The sequence below is a fragment of the Oryctolagus cuniculus genome, chromosome 2, assembly GCF_964237555.1.
Source record: "Oryctolagus cuniculus chromosome 2, mOryCun1.1, whole genome shotgun sequence".
Taxonomy (NCBI): domain Eukaryota; kingdom Metazoa; phylum Chordata; class Mammalia; order Lagomorpha; family Leporidae; genus Oryctolagus; species Oryctolagus cuniculus.
The window spans coordinates 20,156,383-20,169,194 of NC_091433.1; the positions used below are offsets into that span (position 1 = coordinate 20,156,383).

General features: G+C 52.2%; 1 protein-coding gene across 1 annotated transcript in view; it reads right to left on the reverse strand.

Annotated features, from left to right (window-relative positions):
- Nucleotides 1-3,518: 3,518 nt before the first annotated feature.
- The window catches only part of LGI2 (leucine rich repeat LGI family member 2), a 31,926-nt gene continuing 22,632 nt past the window's right edge, over nucleotides 3,519-12,812 (reverse strand). Inside the window, exon 8 of the mRNA XM_051830514.2 lies at nucleotides 3,519-9,365. Coding sequence (XP_051686474.2) covers nucleotides 8,548-9,365 — 818 coding nt within the window. The 3' untranslated portion in view covers nucleotides 3,519-8,547. The remainder of the gene's footprint in view (nucleotides 9,366-12,812) is intronic.

Sequence of the window (12,812 nt, forward strand, 5' to 3'; positions counted from 1 at the left end):
TAGCTGGAAAGACTCCGGTGGAAAGTCAATTGGGATTGTCATGTGATTTATGAATGAAGGTGCTGGGACCCAGGAGGACAAGAGAATGATGTAAACCTCGTATAACTATGTTTTGCAGTTGTAGTGTGTGCAGAATTCTTAGGAGAAACAAATGCAGGAGGAGACGACGGCTGAGTGACACCAGGGTGGGCAACAAGGTCATCGTGGGCCCAGGACAAGAGTCAAGGTCGCCGCTTTCTCCTGCGGCCCCAGCCTCACATGCCTCCCTCAGGTCACCTTATGACCAACTCAGACAGGGAGCTGGCACAACGGACAGGGCTGGCGACACAATCTGGAATCTCTCAGCCCGACAACTGGAGGAGTTGACCACAGCTCTGTGTCATTTCTGGGGCCATGGATGGCACAGACGGCTTGGCTAAGTTCTCTCTCCCCAGAACAGCTGGCTCTTGGAAGAGGAAGGGGATTGGCCTCTCCCTTGGTTTTGCGTAGATTTCCCGGAGAAGCCCCTGGAGGCGTGTGTCCTGAACTCCAGCAGGTGCGTGGGCTTCTGGGGCAGCGCGTCCCTTACTGGCGGCCTCTCCTTTGTGCTGCCTCGGCTTGCTGTCTGGCTGAAGGCAGGAGCAGAAGTTCATGTTTAACAAGAGGCCAGGGGGTAGGGTTTGTCCAGGGTCTCGCGTCTCACCTCTGCTACCAATTTGTTGGGGAAAAAAAAGTCATTTGTGCCAATTAGACCCTGGTTAGGGAAGGGCTGTGCTGTCTGGGAGGCAGGTAAGGATGAACTCAGGGCCAGGTGACCAGGGAAGGTGACACGTGACTTAGGCCTCCAATTCTTCTCAGTTAGTCCTCAGTTAGCTCTCCGAGAAGCAGAGAAAACAAGATGCCTGGCCCTGGTCAGTGCCGAGCAGAGCGCCTCAGCTCCAGGAGGCTGTGCACTGAGATGTTCAGACTGGCCTTGGCCTTAACTACTTCTAACTCACACGTCTGGGGAAACGTCACTCTTTTCTGCACTTCTCCACAAACACAGAAGAGTGGCTTAATGGGAAAAAATTACGTATGATGAGAGTGAGGAGGAACCAGGCCCTTCCCCCTCTATCTGGGTCAAAAGAGGAGTTCCCCTGCCTGCAAATGACCTTTTCTCCTATGAGTTTGTGATCTGGATCCAGGTGAAGGCTGTGATGGTTAGTGCCTGCTCTACCGGCTGGGCATTCCTCCTGCTGGGCTGGTGGCTGCGGTGGACACACCCTCTCAACCCTATCAATCATGTTCCTGGATAATCCCCTCCCCTTGACTGACATTGGACTGTGAGACCTGTTTCAAACCGATGGGATAGGGAAAGGGGGCCAGATGTCCCTCCAATGACTCCTGATGACCTTGAACAAGTCAACAGTTGAGCTGTCAAAGGTGAAGATCACAGGGTCAAGGACTTGTGGGCAGCCTCTAAGACCCAGGAGGGCCCCAGCCAACAGTGGCAAGAAAACAGGGCGTTCAGTGCTATAAGCACAAGACCGTGAACGCTGCCAGCAGCCTGAATAGGTTGCAAAGCAGCTCGGCTCCTGGGCGAGCTTTCAAGTGAGAATGTGGTCAGGTTAACACCTTGATGGCAGCCGTGCCTGGACTGCGGGCCCATGTCAGCTGTGAGCTAATGCACATTTGGTTTTGAGCCGCTACTTGCATGGAAGTTTGTTGCATAGGGATACAAAATTCATCAGTGCTTTGCCACAGCAGTCATTAAATATTTGGCTCTGACCTGTAACTGTTTCACTACATTGTCCCACATGGCTCTGTGAAGCAGAATTTTATTAAGATCTTGTATTGCTGATTTTAACTTTAGGCAATCATGACTTTCTATTTTAACTAGACTGTAAGTCCCATGAGGGCCAGACTGTGCTCTTGCCTTTTTGAAAAAGCTCTCCAGGGTCCAGCATTGTGGCACAACAGGTGACGTTGCCACCTGCAACATCGGCATCCCATTATAGGTGCCGATTCAAGTCCCAGTTGCTCTGCTTCTGACCCAGTTGCCTGCTAATGCATCTGGGAAAACAGCAGGAGATGATCCAAGTACTTGGGCCCCTACACCCACGTGGGAGACTTGGACAGAGTTCTGGGCTCTAGAACTCCAGTATGGCCCATCTCCAGCCATTGCCGCCATTTGGGGAGTGAAACAGTAGATGGAGATCTCTCTCTCTCTCTCTTTCTCTCTCTTTCTCTCTCTTTCTCTCTTTCTCTCCTTGCCTTTTGAGTAAATAAATGAAATCTTTAAAAAGGAAACCGCTACCCAGTCCATCAAAGTACTTGGCACCCTGTTGGTCCATAGACTAAACTGAGATAGTCCATGTCTGGTTGGAGAATCAGAGATGTCACAGCGAGGATTTCACAGGCAGCAGTCTGAAGTGGCCACTTAGAAAGCTTCTGTGTGATGACACATTGTATACTTTTCTTATAGGGTGGGTATGGGCACTGAGTCTGATTTAAACAAGAAGTTTTACATGCAGTTGTCATTTGCATTACGAATCAGCAAAGATACCTGCTAACAGTTAAAGCCTTGGTTGCCGAGTGAGGACATACACTGCGTTCCCCACTGTGCAATGTCATCTCTGCAGGGAGGGGCAAAGGAGGGGGATGTTGACCCTTTTCCTACAATGGCCCCAAGACATGGAGCTCATTCCTCAACAGTAGATGCTTCCTTGGATGCAGCTGGAGTTGGTTGACAGTCCCATAGCCTGGGCACCAGCTGCAGGGCTTCTGCAGCGTGGACGGCGTCTCAGCTGACTTGGGCCTCTGCGGACCCCATGGCGTTCTCAGAAGTCCACAAGAGTCATGTGGAATTTGTGATTTTTCTGAGCTGCCAGTTGTCCAACTCAACCAAATGGGGCTTGGATTAAGATATGTGCAGCAAACCATTACTGCGCACCTGCTGTGTGCCAGGTCGGAGCCTGGGCCTGCAGACAACCTGCCCTCCAGCGGCTCCCAGCTCAACCCCGCCAGCAGACCCAGAGGACGCCTGCGGTGCCTGGAGTTCAGAGCCGTGGGTCAGGATCCCACACCAGTGTTCCCCAAGACCAACAAGGTCTTGATAGACAAGGCAGAGCTGAGAAGCAGCCAATGATTTCTAGAAACTAAAATCCGATGACTAAAGTAGTGTGGTACTCTGGTCAGTCCTGGAACGGGAACTAGGACACATGCAGAAAAACTGGTGCACACCAAGTGAAGCCTGAGGTTTAATTAGTAGTGACGTGGCAGCGTTGATCCCAGTTTTGACAAGCGTACAGTGGAATCGCTGGATATTGACCTTGGAGGAGACTGCGCGAGGCATCTTTGGGAACCCTGTATCATCTCAGCGACTTTTGTGCAAACTTAAAATTATTCAGAAATAAAAATATTGAGTTTCAGAAAATTCCCTGTGGGGCCCGTCTCCCACTTAAACAGAGAGTGAGCCAGAAAGATATTACTGTCCCTTAGGGGTGTCCCTTCAACTCTGAGGCACAAGTGGACGTATCCATATTCAAACAGACCAGAGATCAAAGCCACACGAGGCACAGACTACTTTTTATTCATAGGCTTACAGAGTATACCGAATTACGAGGCATATCATTTGTTAACTTTATTTACCAAAAAGGGCTAAATATATACACAGCCTTGAAATGCATTCATGAGAGCCTGAATCCTGCAAAACTTGCTTTCTTATACATATCAACGATTCGGATTTCACCTAAGGTATGCATTTCAAATACAGAAAAATGGTACCAAGTGCACACTGGCCTATTTTGTCACACTCCTTGGACGTTGTTGATAGTCACAGGGACGGACAGGGAGCATACGGTCTCCTACTAGAAAAAAAGGCGGATCCTGTACAGGCAATGGGACACGGTAAAGATAACCGTTCCTCTCGGTAGCGTCATGACGTAATCCACGCAGGTAGCACTGCAATGGGTCTTTTGCATTAAAAATTGGGATGCCGTGCATCTGCCCGGCCATTCTGCTCTCTGCTTGCTTGGCAGAGGCAAAGGAAATCATGACCAGTGGTTCTCTCCTTCCAAGTTTCCTTCTGCTTCCCCCAAAGAGTGCCTGCCACCTGCCCATGCGTTCCTGCCCGCCCCCTTTCTATTGTCCCCCACCTTCCTCACCGCCTACACACAGGTTCACTGCATTCCACTCCAGGGAGCTGCTGGCCACTGTCCCGTTACAGAGCTTCCCCTGTGCGGGAGAGGCTGGGACCTCTGCAGGGGGCCCAGAAAGCGGGCTGAAGGAATTTTCTTTAGGTGGCATTCGAATAGACCCCCTCCTGAGACCCGCGCTGTCCTCCATCGCAGCCCCTGCCAGAGAACTTTCCATCAGGAGAGTTCCTGGCAGCCAAACTTCTGGCATCCCACGCTGATTTCTTACCTAAAAATACACAGCCTCGCACGCACTCCATGCGGAGGAAAACGCAGCACTGCCACTTCCAGTGTGTTCCCCGAAGGCCGCCTAGGGCCACGAGCCATTCATCACCGTCGTGCATTGGGTTTTAATTCTCCCCGGCACGCTCTTGTACTCCGTGACAAGAGCCAGAGGCGCCCGAACCTTCGCTAAGAGTGGGGAGAGACAACCGGGCCAGCCAGCAGGCCGCTTTGAAACAGCAGACTCTCCCTGCTGGGAGACTTTCAGAAGCAGGGCCTTGCGTGTCGTAGCAGCTGTGTGACGTTTGCTCATCGGTCAATGGGCCAGTCGATGGAGAGCTGCCCTTCATCATGGCTGTCTTCCGGCTCTGCCCGTTTTCTCGCACTTGTTACTTTATCTCTAGGTGCTGCTATATCCAAACCCGTAACAAAAAAGGAAAGTCTTTCTTTGGGAGGGTACCCCCAGAGCATCATACAAAGCAAATACAATGCCCACTACCTGACCTGAACGTCCGAGCACTGCCATCCACGACTGACTGCACAGGGGCAGGAAACACCACTTAGATTTCATGTCTATCTCCTCCCTGAAATGAGGACGATACCTCCAACCCACTGAAGAACCATTTACGAGCAAATGAGCTGCACACAAATGGACACACAAAATATCTAAAGCTTGGCGGGAATGCAAGGCGGGCTCAGGCTCCACTGCCAGGAACACAGTGCTTCCCAGGTTAAGGGTGTTAGTGCAGACTTTATAAGACAGCTACTCCCAGTCCTGCACTGTCTGGGGACAAGTTCTCACATTAAGGCAGTGGCCTGAAAGCCACGTGACTGTGCAGAGGAGCCACTGGGAGCCCAGCCACGGAGATGACCAAGGGAGGGACACAAGTGCGTGGATGCCCGGACAGCGCCTCCTGCAGCCAATCGCCACAGGGTGGTCCCAGGGGTTTCCCTGCCTGGGACTTTTGCCAGGATGGTTGGGTTGGGGTTTTGGTTCACGTTATTACTAGAAGAGAATTTCTTGCAGAAATTACCTAAGACTTTAGGGATTCTTGGGATGGAATGGGAAGATTAATAAAGCAAAGCTTCTACTACCTGTGCCAAGAACAGCTACGCTGCTGTCCTCAGTTGGCTGGAACAACTGTCCCCTCCCCCAGCCCTAGCATTCTGCAGACTGCAGACTCTAGTCTTGCACACATTTTTTAAAAAAAGAAGAACTGAAAATCCGATTGCAGTTGAGTGGATTCTCACGCCCCACCCCCATTGCCTGGAGCTCTTTCTTCCCCAAAGGCCCGTCTATGCTCACAAATATTCTTCCCCCACCCTCAGCTCAACACCCTGTGCTTCCTGCTTGTCCAGGCTGGAGGCAGTGGTCACCAGCATGGTAAGGACAGCTGAGAAGCTAGGGCAGGGAGGGAAAGGGAGGGCAGGCTCTGGGGGGGAGGGGCACACTGCGAAATGATGCCCCAGGGCACCTGCTTTGCCAGTGACCGGAATGGGAGCGCCCTTCCCACTCTGTGTGAGTGCTGGGACCATTTCCATGTCTCCTTGCCAGCTGCCACCTCTTCCACCCAGGGTCTATCTGAGGCTTCCCGGCAGCAGAAAGAACAGCTCGCCTGTCTCTACTGCCAGAGCTGTCCACCTTCAGTGGGAATCTGGGCACTTGGAGCCAATGCAAAGAAACCAAGAGGGCAAAAAAAAAAAAAAAAAGGCAAAAGGAAGAGTTATTTGTGCCTAAAAATGACAACAGGAATGGGTCTTTGGTCTACGGATTAAGATGCCACATCCGACAGTGGAATACCTGGCTCCAGTCCGGTGATGGCTCAAGTCATCGAGTTCTTGTCACCCATGGGGGAGACCTCGATTGAGTTCCTGGCTCCTGGCTTCAGCCCTGGCCCAGCCCCTGCTGCCGTGGGTACCTGCCGAGTGAGGTCAGCTCCCTCTCTGTCTCTGTCTGTCTCTCTCCCTCTTTCAAATATATACTCTTTTTTTTTTGGAAAAATACTTTTCTCCTGTTTGCTTTGTAGTTAGTCAAAATGTTTGCAGCAGCAACACTGATGTGTGTGGGCGAGTTGGTTCCTTAAGCTCCCTGGTTGCAGAATGGACGTGGGGGCTGATGAGCCCTCACCAGCTCAGCGCATCCTCCGAGTGCTATTTCTTGCCTTGGTCTGCACTGCTTACAGTCAGGAAGCACAAACATTCGCATTTGCAGGCAAACATCTACCCACGCAGGCTGTGCCAACGGATCATCAAACAAATACACCACAGGGCTGCCTTCCTGGCAAGGGGAGAAGAAGTTGAGTTACCCTCCCTGGGAGCTTTCACTTCGTGTTCTCAGAAGGGCCCAGCCATGCAAGCAAGACACACGTGCGGCCCCTCCCACAAGGCCAGTCTCCGTCAGCTTCCCCTCTGCACCACACTGGAGAGCCCACCTGGTGCCCTGGGAGCAGCTCTGGTCTGGGGATTCAGTTTCTCGGCTCCTGCTGATCAGCCTGGACAGGACGACCCTGCGACAACCATGGCCCTGTGTGGGACTCCTTGCTTAAAGTTGGGGAGAGGGAAGCGTGGCCCTGTGCTGAGCCGGGCTGGGCTCCGTAGTATCTTTTTTTTTTTTTTTTTTTTTTTTTTTGACAGGCAGAGTGGACAGTGAGAGAGAGAGAGAGAGAAAGGTCTTCCTTTTGCCGTTGGTTCACCCTCCAATGGCCGCCGCGGCCGGCCCACCACGCTGGTCCCAAGCCAGGAGCCAGGTGCTTATCCTGGTCTCCCATGGGGTGCAGGGCCCAAGCACTTGGGCCATCCTCCACTGCATTCCCGGGCCACAGCAGAGAGCTGGACTGGAAGAGGAGCAACCGGGACAGAATCCGACGCCCTGACCGGGACTAGAACCCGGTGTGCTGGCGCCGCAAGGATTAGCCTAGTGAGCCGCGGCGCCGGCATCCGTAGTATCTTTAGTAGGACAGCGGCGGCAGCGGCAACACCAGCGACTCAGCCACACCGGACTGCTGCAGGAGTAGGGAGGTAGGCAGGTGGGCAGGGAGGTAGCTGGTATCTGTCACTTGAAATACTAAGCTGTCCAGAGGGCAAGGCCCCGCGCCAATCAAAGGCCACCTCTCAGCTTCAAAACGCACCGAGATCTGCGTGCAAGCCCCTTTGACTCCATAAAATCTCACTTCTAGCCCGCTCCCAAATGCACATCAGACGGCAGTAGCTCCTGCATCCCACTGAGGACAGGATAAAAAGCACCATTCAGTCTTTGGCCCGTCTGCTAGTTACCCACAAACTCAAAGGAAGGATTCTGGTGAGGCAGGTGCATCGTGGAGAGCATCAAACAAGCATGATTGCCCCGGCCACCACGCGGGTCAGCTTTGAAGCAAGAGGAAGAGGAGACGACAGCTTTGTCTCACTCCCGGGCCCACGGCCCATGCCGAGCGCACACGTGTGGCGGCGGAATATTTCCTCTGTGGCACAGGGGGCAACATCAAACACTGGGTTGTTAACACACCCGCGACAGGTAGCCATAGGAGCGAGGGCAGAGCCGACGTTCTGCTCCTAAGGAAGATTCGGGAACACCGGGCCCTGCCTGCAGCAAGGTAGGAAGTCCCAAAGCATCAGTGCGGAGGGCCACAGGGCTGCAGAGCCCTCAGCAGCGCCTCCTGGCGGCTAGGACTGCGGCTCTCCGAGTCTCAACAAAGCGACCGCTAGGGGTGCGTCTTTGCTTTTTATTTCATTACAGAGCTGTCCCATCATCCCCACTTTTCTCCTTCTAATGAAAAAGTGAGAAAGAGAGAGAGGGGAGGGGGGAGAGAGAGGAGGGGGAGAGAGAGAGAGAGAGGAGGGGGAGACAGAGAGAGGGAGGGAGGGAGAGAGAACAGCAGCACATTACTTTTCTAAGTGGTGAGAGTAAATGCTGGATTCTTTTTCTCAGAAATTACAGGCGTTACGAGGTCTTTGTAAATGGTAGAATGGCCATGTCATGCAGTTAGCCAATAGGAGTGATCCCTGATTAGAATGTGAGTCCTAAACATTTGAAAACTTCTAACTACTTCCCCAGTGCAGTTTGAGCTTCAGCGCTCTCAGCCTGGCTTTTACTTCGTATTTTATCTCCATCTCCTCGGGCTTCTCTTCCGGGAGAGCTAACGCTGCGTGTCCTTCGGATCCCCCAGTCACACCCTCACAAGCTCAAGTCGACGATGATGTGTTCAAAAATCTTTGTCTTCCCTTTGAAACTGGACGCAAAAAAGAAATCTCTCCTGTCGGTGGACACGGCCGTGAAGGAGCGGGGCGCCTGCACGTAAATCTCCTTAAACTTTTTAAAGAGCTGCTTCTCCTTATCCCACTGGTATATCTGGGAGAAGGTGTAGTCACTGCCCAGGGCCAGGTAGTGATTCTCTTTAAAAGAAAACGGCTGCAGCGTCATGGCCCCTCGGGACGGGAGCGCCTGGATCTCCACGAACTGCTTACTGTTCCACTTCATGACCCTGGAGTCCCCGATGAAGCGCGTGAGGGACAGGTAGAGGGCGTTCTGCATGCGGAAGCTCTTCACGGCCAGCACGTCCTCCATGTGCGGGATGTCGCTGTGCGGGACAAACTTCTTGGAGCTCTTGTTCCACTGCAGGATGATGGGGACCTGGGAACGGCTGGACAGGATGAGGTGCGACTTCCCGTCGATGTCCACAAACTCGGCGTCCGTGTCGCGGAACCACTCGTGCAGAGACTGGTAAGAGTAGAAGCCCTTGCTGTTCCATTTGTAGACGGTGGAGAGCCCCGCCTTGGAGCTGTCGGCGATGATGAAGAACGTCTCGTCTTCGATCTGGAACAGCTCGATGTCGTTGGGCTTGGAGATGCGCGAGACTTCAATGTCCTGGAATTTCACGAACTTGGTCCAGCTTTCGTCGTATCTGTAGATGTGAGAGCCGCCGAAGAGCTGGGCCACCACCACGAAGACCTGGTCGTCGATGAGGATGGCCTTGCAGCCCACGATCGACTGGCCTGTGTGCGAGAGAGAGGGGAAGGCGTTAGTGCGACTGTGGCTCCAAGTGCACCTTGGGCCCTCCCCAGACACCGAATCTGCTCCTGCCCTGACCTTGAACTTGCCAGCCTGCAGAACCCTGTGGAATAACTTCCTGCTGCTTGTAGCCACCCAGGGATGGCACTCTCTGACTGCAGCTCTCACAGACCAAGACGCGCCATGCCCAGCGTCTTTACCCACACAGAGTCAACGCATCAGTAAGCACAAACGGGATTCGGACACACAGGGGACATTACTCAGCCTTCAACGGGAAGGCAATTCTGACACGCTTACAGCACAGACGGACCATGGGGACACCACGCTAAAGGCAACAAGCCAGTCACAAGAAGACAGATACTGAGTGACTCTGCTTATACGAGAAGAATCCGGAAGAATCAAGCTCCCAGAGCCAGAAAGGAAAGGGCTGGTTGCCCGAGGCTGGAGGCCGTGGGGTGTGAGGAGCTGTTGTTTACCGGATCCAGTGTTTCAGCTTTTGGAGATGAAGAGAGTTCTGGAGACGGACGCCACACCACGTGCACATACCTAACGCCCCTGAGCAGTATACTCAAGAACAGGCAGGATGGTGGATTTTACGTGGATTTAACCACAAAGCCAAACTTTTTTTTTTCAAAGATTTATTTATTTTTTACTTGAGAGTCAGAGTTACACATAGAGAGGAGAAGGCAGAGAGAGAAAGAGAGAGAGAGAGACAGACAGACAGAGAGAGGTCTTCCATCCGATGGTTCACTCCTCAATTGGCCGCAACGGCCGGAACTGCCGATCTGAAGGCAGGAGCCAGGGGCTTCTTCCTGGTCTCCTACAGGGGTGCAGGGGCCCAAGGACTTGGGCCATCTTCCACTGCTTTCCCAGGTCATAGCAGAGAGCTGGACTGGAAGAGGAGCAGTTGGGACTAGAACCGGTGCCCATATGGGATGCTGGCACTTCAGGCCAAGGTGTTAACCCTCTGCACCACAGCGCCGGCCCCTCAAATTTCTTTTCAATGTCTTTTTAAAGCATGCCTCCTAGGGCATTGGCATTGTGGTGCAATGGGTTAAGCCTCTGCCTAGAACACCAGCATCCCACATTGGAGCATGGGTTCAAGTCCCGGTTGCTCCACTTCCAATCCAGCTCCCTGCTAGTGCACCTGGGAAGGCAACAGAAGATGGCCCAAGTGCTTGGGCTCCTGCTACCCATGTGGGAGACTTGGATGGAGTTCCAGGCTTCTGGCTTCAGAGCGAACCAGTGGATGGGAGATTTCTCTCTCTTTCTCTCTCTCTCTCTCCCCCTCTCCCTCTCCCTCTCCCTCCCTCCCTCTCTCTGTTAGTCTTTCAAATTTTAAAAACTCTTTGATCAGAATATGCCACCATAGAGATAGGGTTTGTGAGGTCTTCAGGGTCTCAGCAGTCTCAAGAGACCAGCGACACTTTGGGAAATTCACTAACTCGCAAAATGAACCGTCTTCGCGTTATTTTTTTAAAAAAGGATGTTAATTCGCTTGATTGAGTCATCCCACAATGTATACTTATTTCAGAACAACATGTTGTACATGGTAAGTCATTTAATTTTTATTTGTCAATCAAAAATTCATTTAAAAAATGACCCTATAAAAAGACACTTTCTGGCTCCACAGGACAGAAGGAGGCAGTTCAAGGAGCTTCTTAGGGGAAGTAAAGGAGGGGAAAGGAATCAGTTCTTAAAGGCACAGGGTCAGGGATTTGGCAGAGCAGGGCGAACACCACTTGGGACGCCTGAATCCCACATCAGAGCGCCTGTGTTCCAGTCCCGGTTCCACTCCCAATCCCAGCTTCCTGCTAACGTGCACCTTAGCAAGCAGCAGGTGATGGCTCAAGTCTTGGGGTCCCTGCCACCCACACGGCCCAGCCCACGCATGTGGGAGTGAAACACTGCGTGGAAAGTCTGTCTCTATATTTTTCAAGTAAAAGAAAAACCTGAGGAAATAAATAAATAAGGAAATAAATGTCAAGACAAGAGAGTAAGAAACCGCAGAGCCACAGGAAGCCAAGAAGAGTGTGGATGAGCCCACAGCAGGTAGCTGAGTTCCACACTCCACCCTGCTCCTTGCACAGTCTCTGACCCTGTGCCAGGTAACTCACAAAATGAGACTGATGCGCTTACAGGGAGACTGCAAGACCCACGTCACAAGTCACGGTGGCTGTCCTCGGTCCAGAGCACGGGTGGTTAATAATTAGCAGCTACCATTATGAGACAATTGAGGCGACTGTCTAGAAAATCCTAAGCCCTGGCAGGCACAGCATAAATATCAGCGCCAGAACCGTGCAAGGAAAGGCGACCACGTTCAGCGGTCACTCTGCTCTGTGGGTCACCTCCCACACCACACCCAGGCCAGCCTGCAAACAAGGGGTCACCCACGTCTGAAAGGCTGAAGACCCTTGATCTGGGTCATCCCATTAAAAGTCATTTCTTGCCCTTAATTTCCTAGGTAATTTAGATCAAAGCAAACGGGCTCTGTAACTCACAAGGATAACCACCCGATTTCTGTCCTGGGAGCAGAGAGAGAGAGGTGTTTACTTTCTCTTGATTACAGCAGATTCTCACATTGTTTTCCGAGGATAAAGCAAAAGGTGGTGGTAATAAGGGGTCAAACTTACAAAGCAGGGCCTGCAAGGCCAACCACTTCACATGCACTTACTTCTTATCACCCTCACCCCCACTTCACAGAGAAACTTCCAACAGGAGACAGGAGAAGGTGGGAAATCTACATGAAGTAGCAAAGCTAATGTGTGCGGTGGAGCCTGGAATTCAAATCCAGGGCGTCTGGCTCTGGTCTACACCCTGCCACCCGAGAGCAGGGGCAGTGTGTAGCCCAGTGGCTAAGACCATGGTGAAGACACCCTATCTCCTATCACAGGACCTGGGTTCAATTCCTGGCTCCGGCTCCTGACTCCAACTTCCCTGCTAACGTGCACCCTAAGAGGCAGCAGGGTCGGCTCAAGTCATTGGGCTCCTGTCACTCATGTGGGACACCTAGATTAAGTTCCAGGCGCCCAGCTGCAGCCTGGCCCAGTCCTGGCCATCGTGGGCATTCGGGGAGTAGATGGGAGGTTGTCTCGTCTGTATCTCTCTCTGACTCTCTGCTTCTCAAATAAACAAATTTGTGAAAAAAGCAAAAAGATGAAAGTAAAACTCACTGTACTGCAAACAAAAAACACTAAGTGGATCTGTTTCCTCTTTGTGCACATATTCACACATGCTTCTTTTAAAAAACTGGGACTTGGACTATACATACACTTTTTTTTTTTTTTTGACAGGCAGAGTTAGACAGTGAGAGAGAGCGAGAGACAGAGAGAAAGGTCTTCCTTTTTCCGTTGGTTCACCCCTCAATTGGCCGCTACGGCCGGTGCTCTGTGCTGATCTGAAGCCAGGAGCCAGGTGCTTCCTCCTGGTCT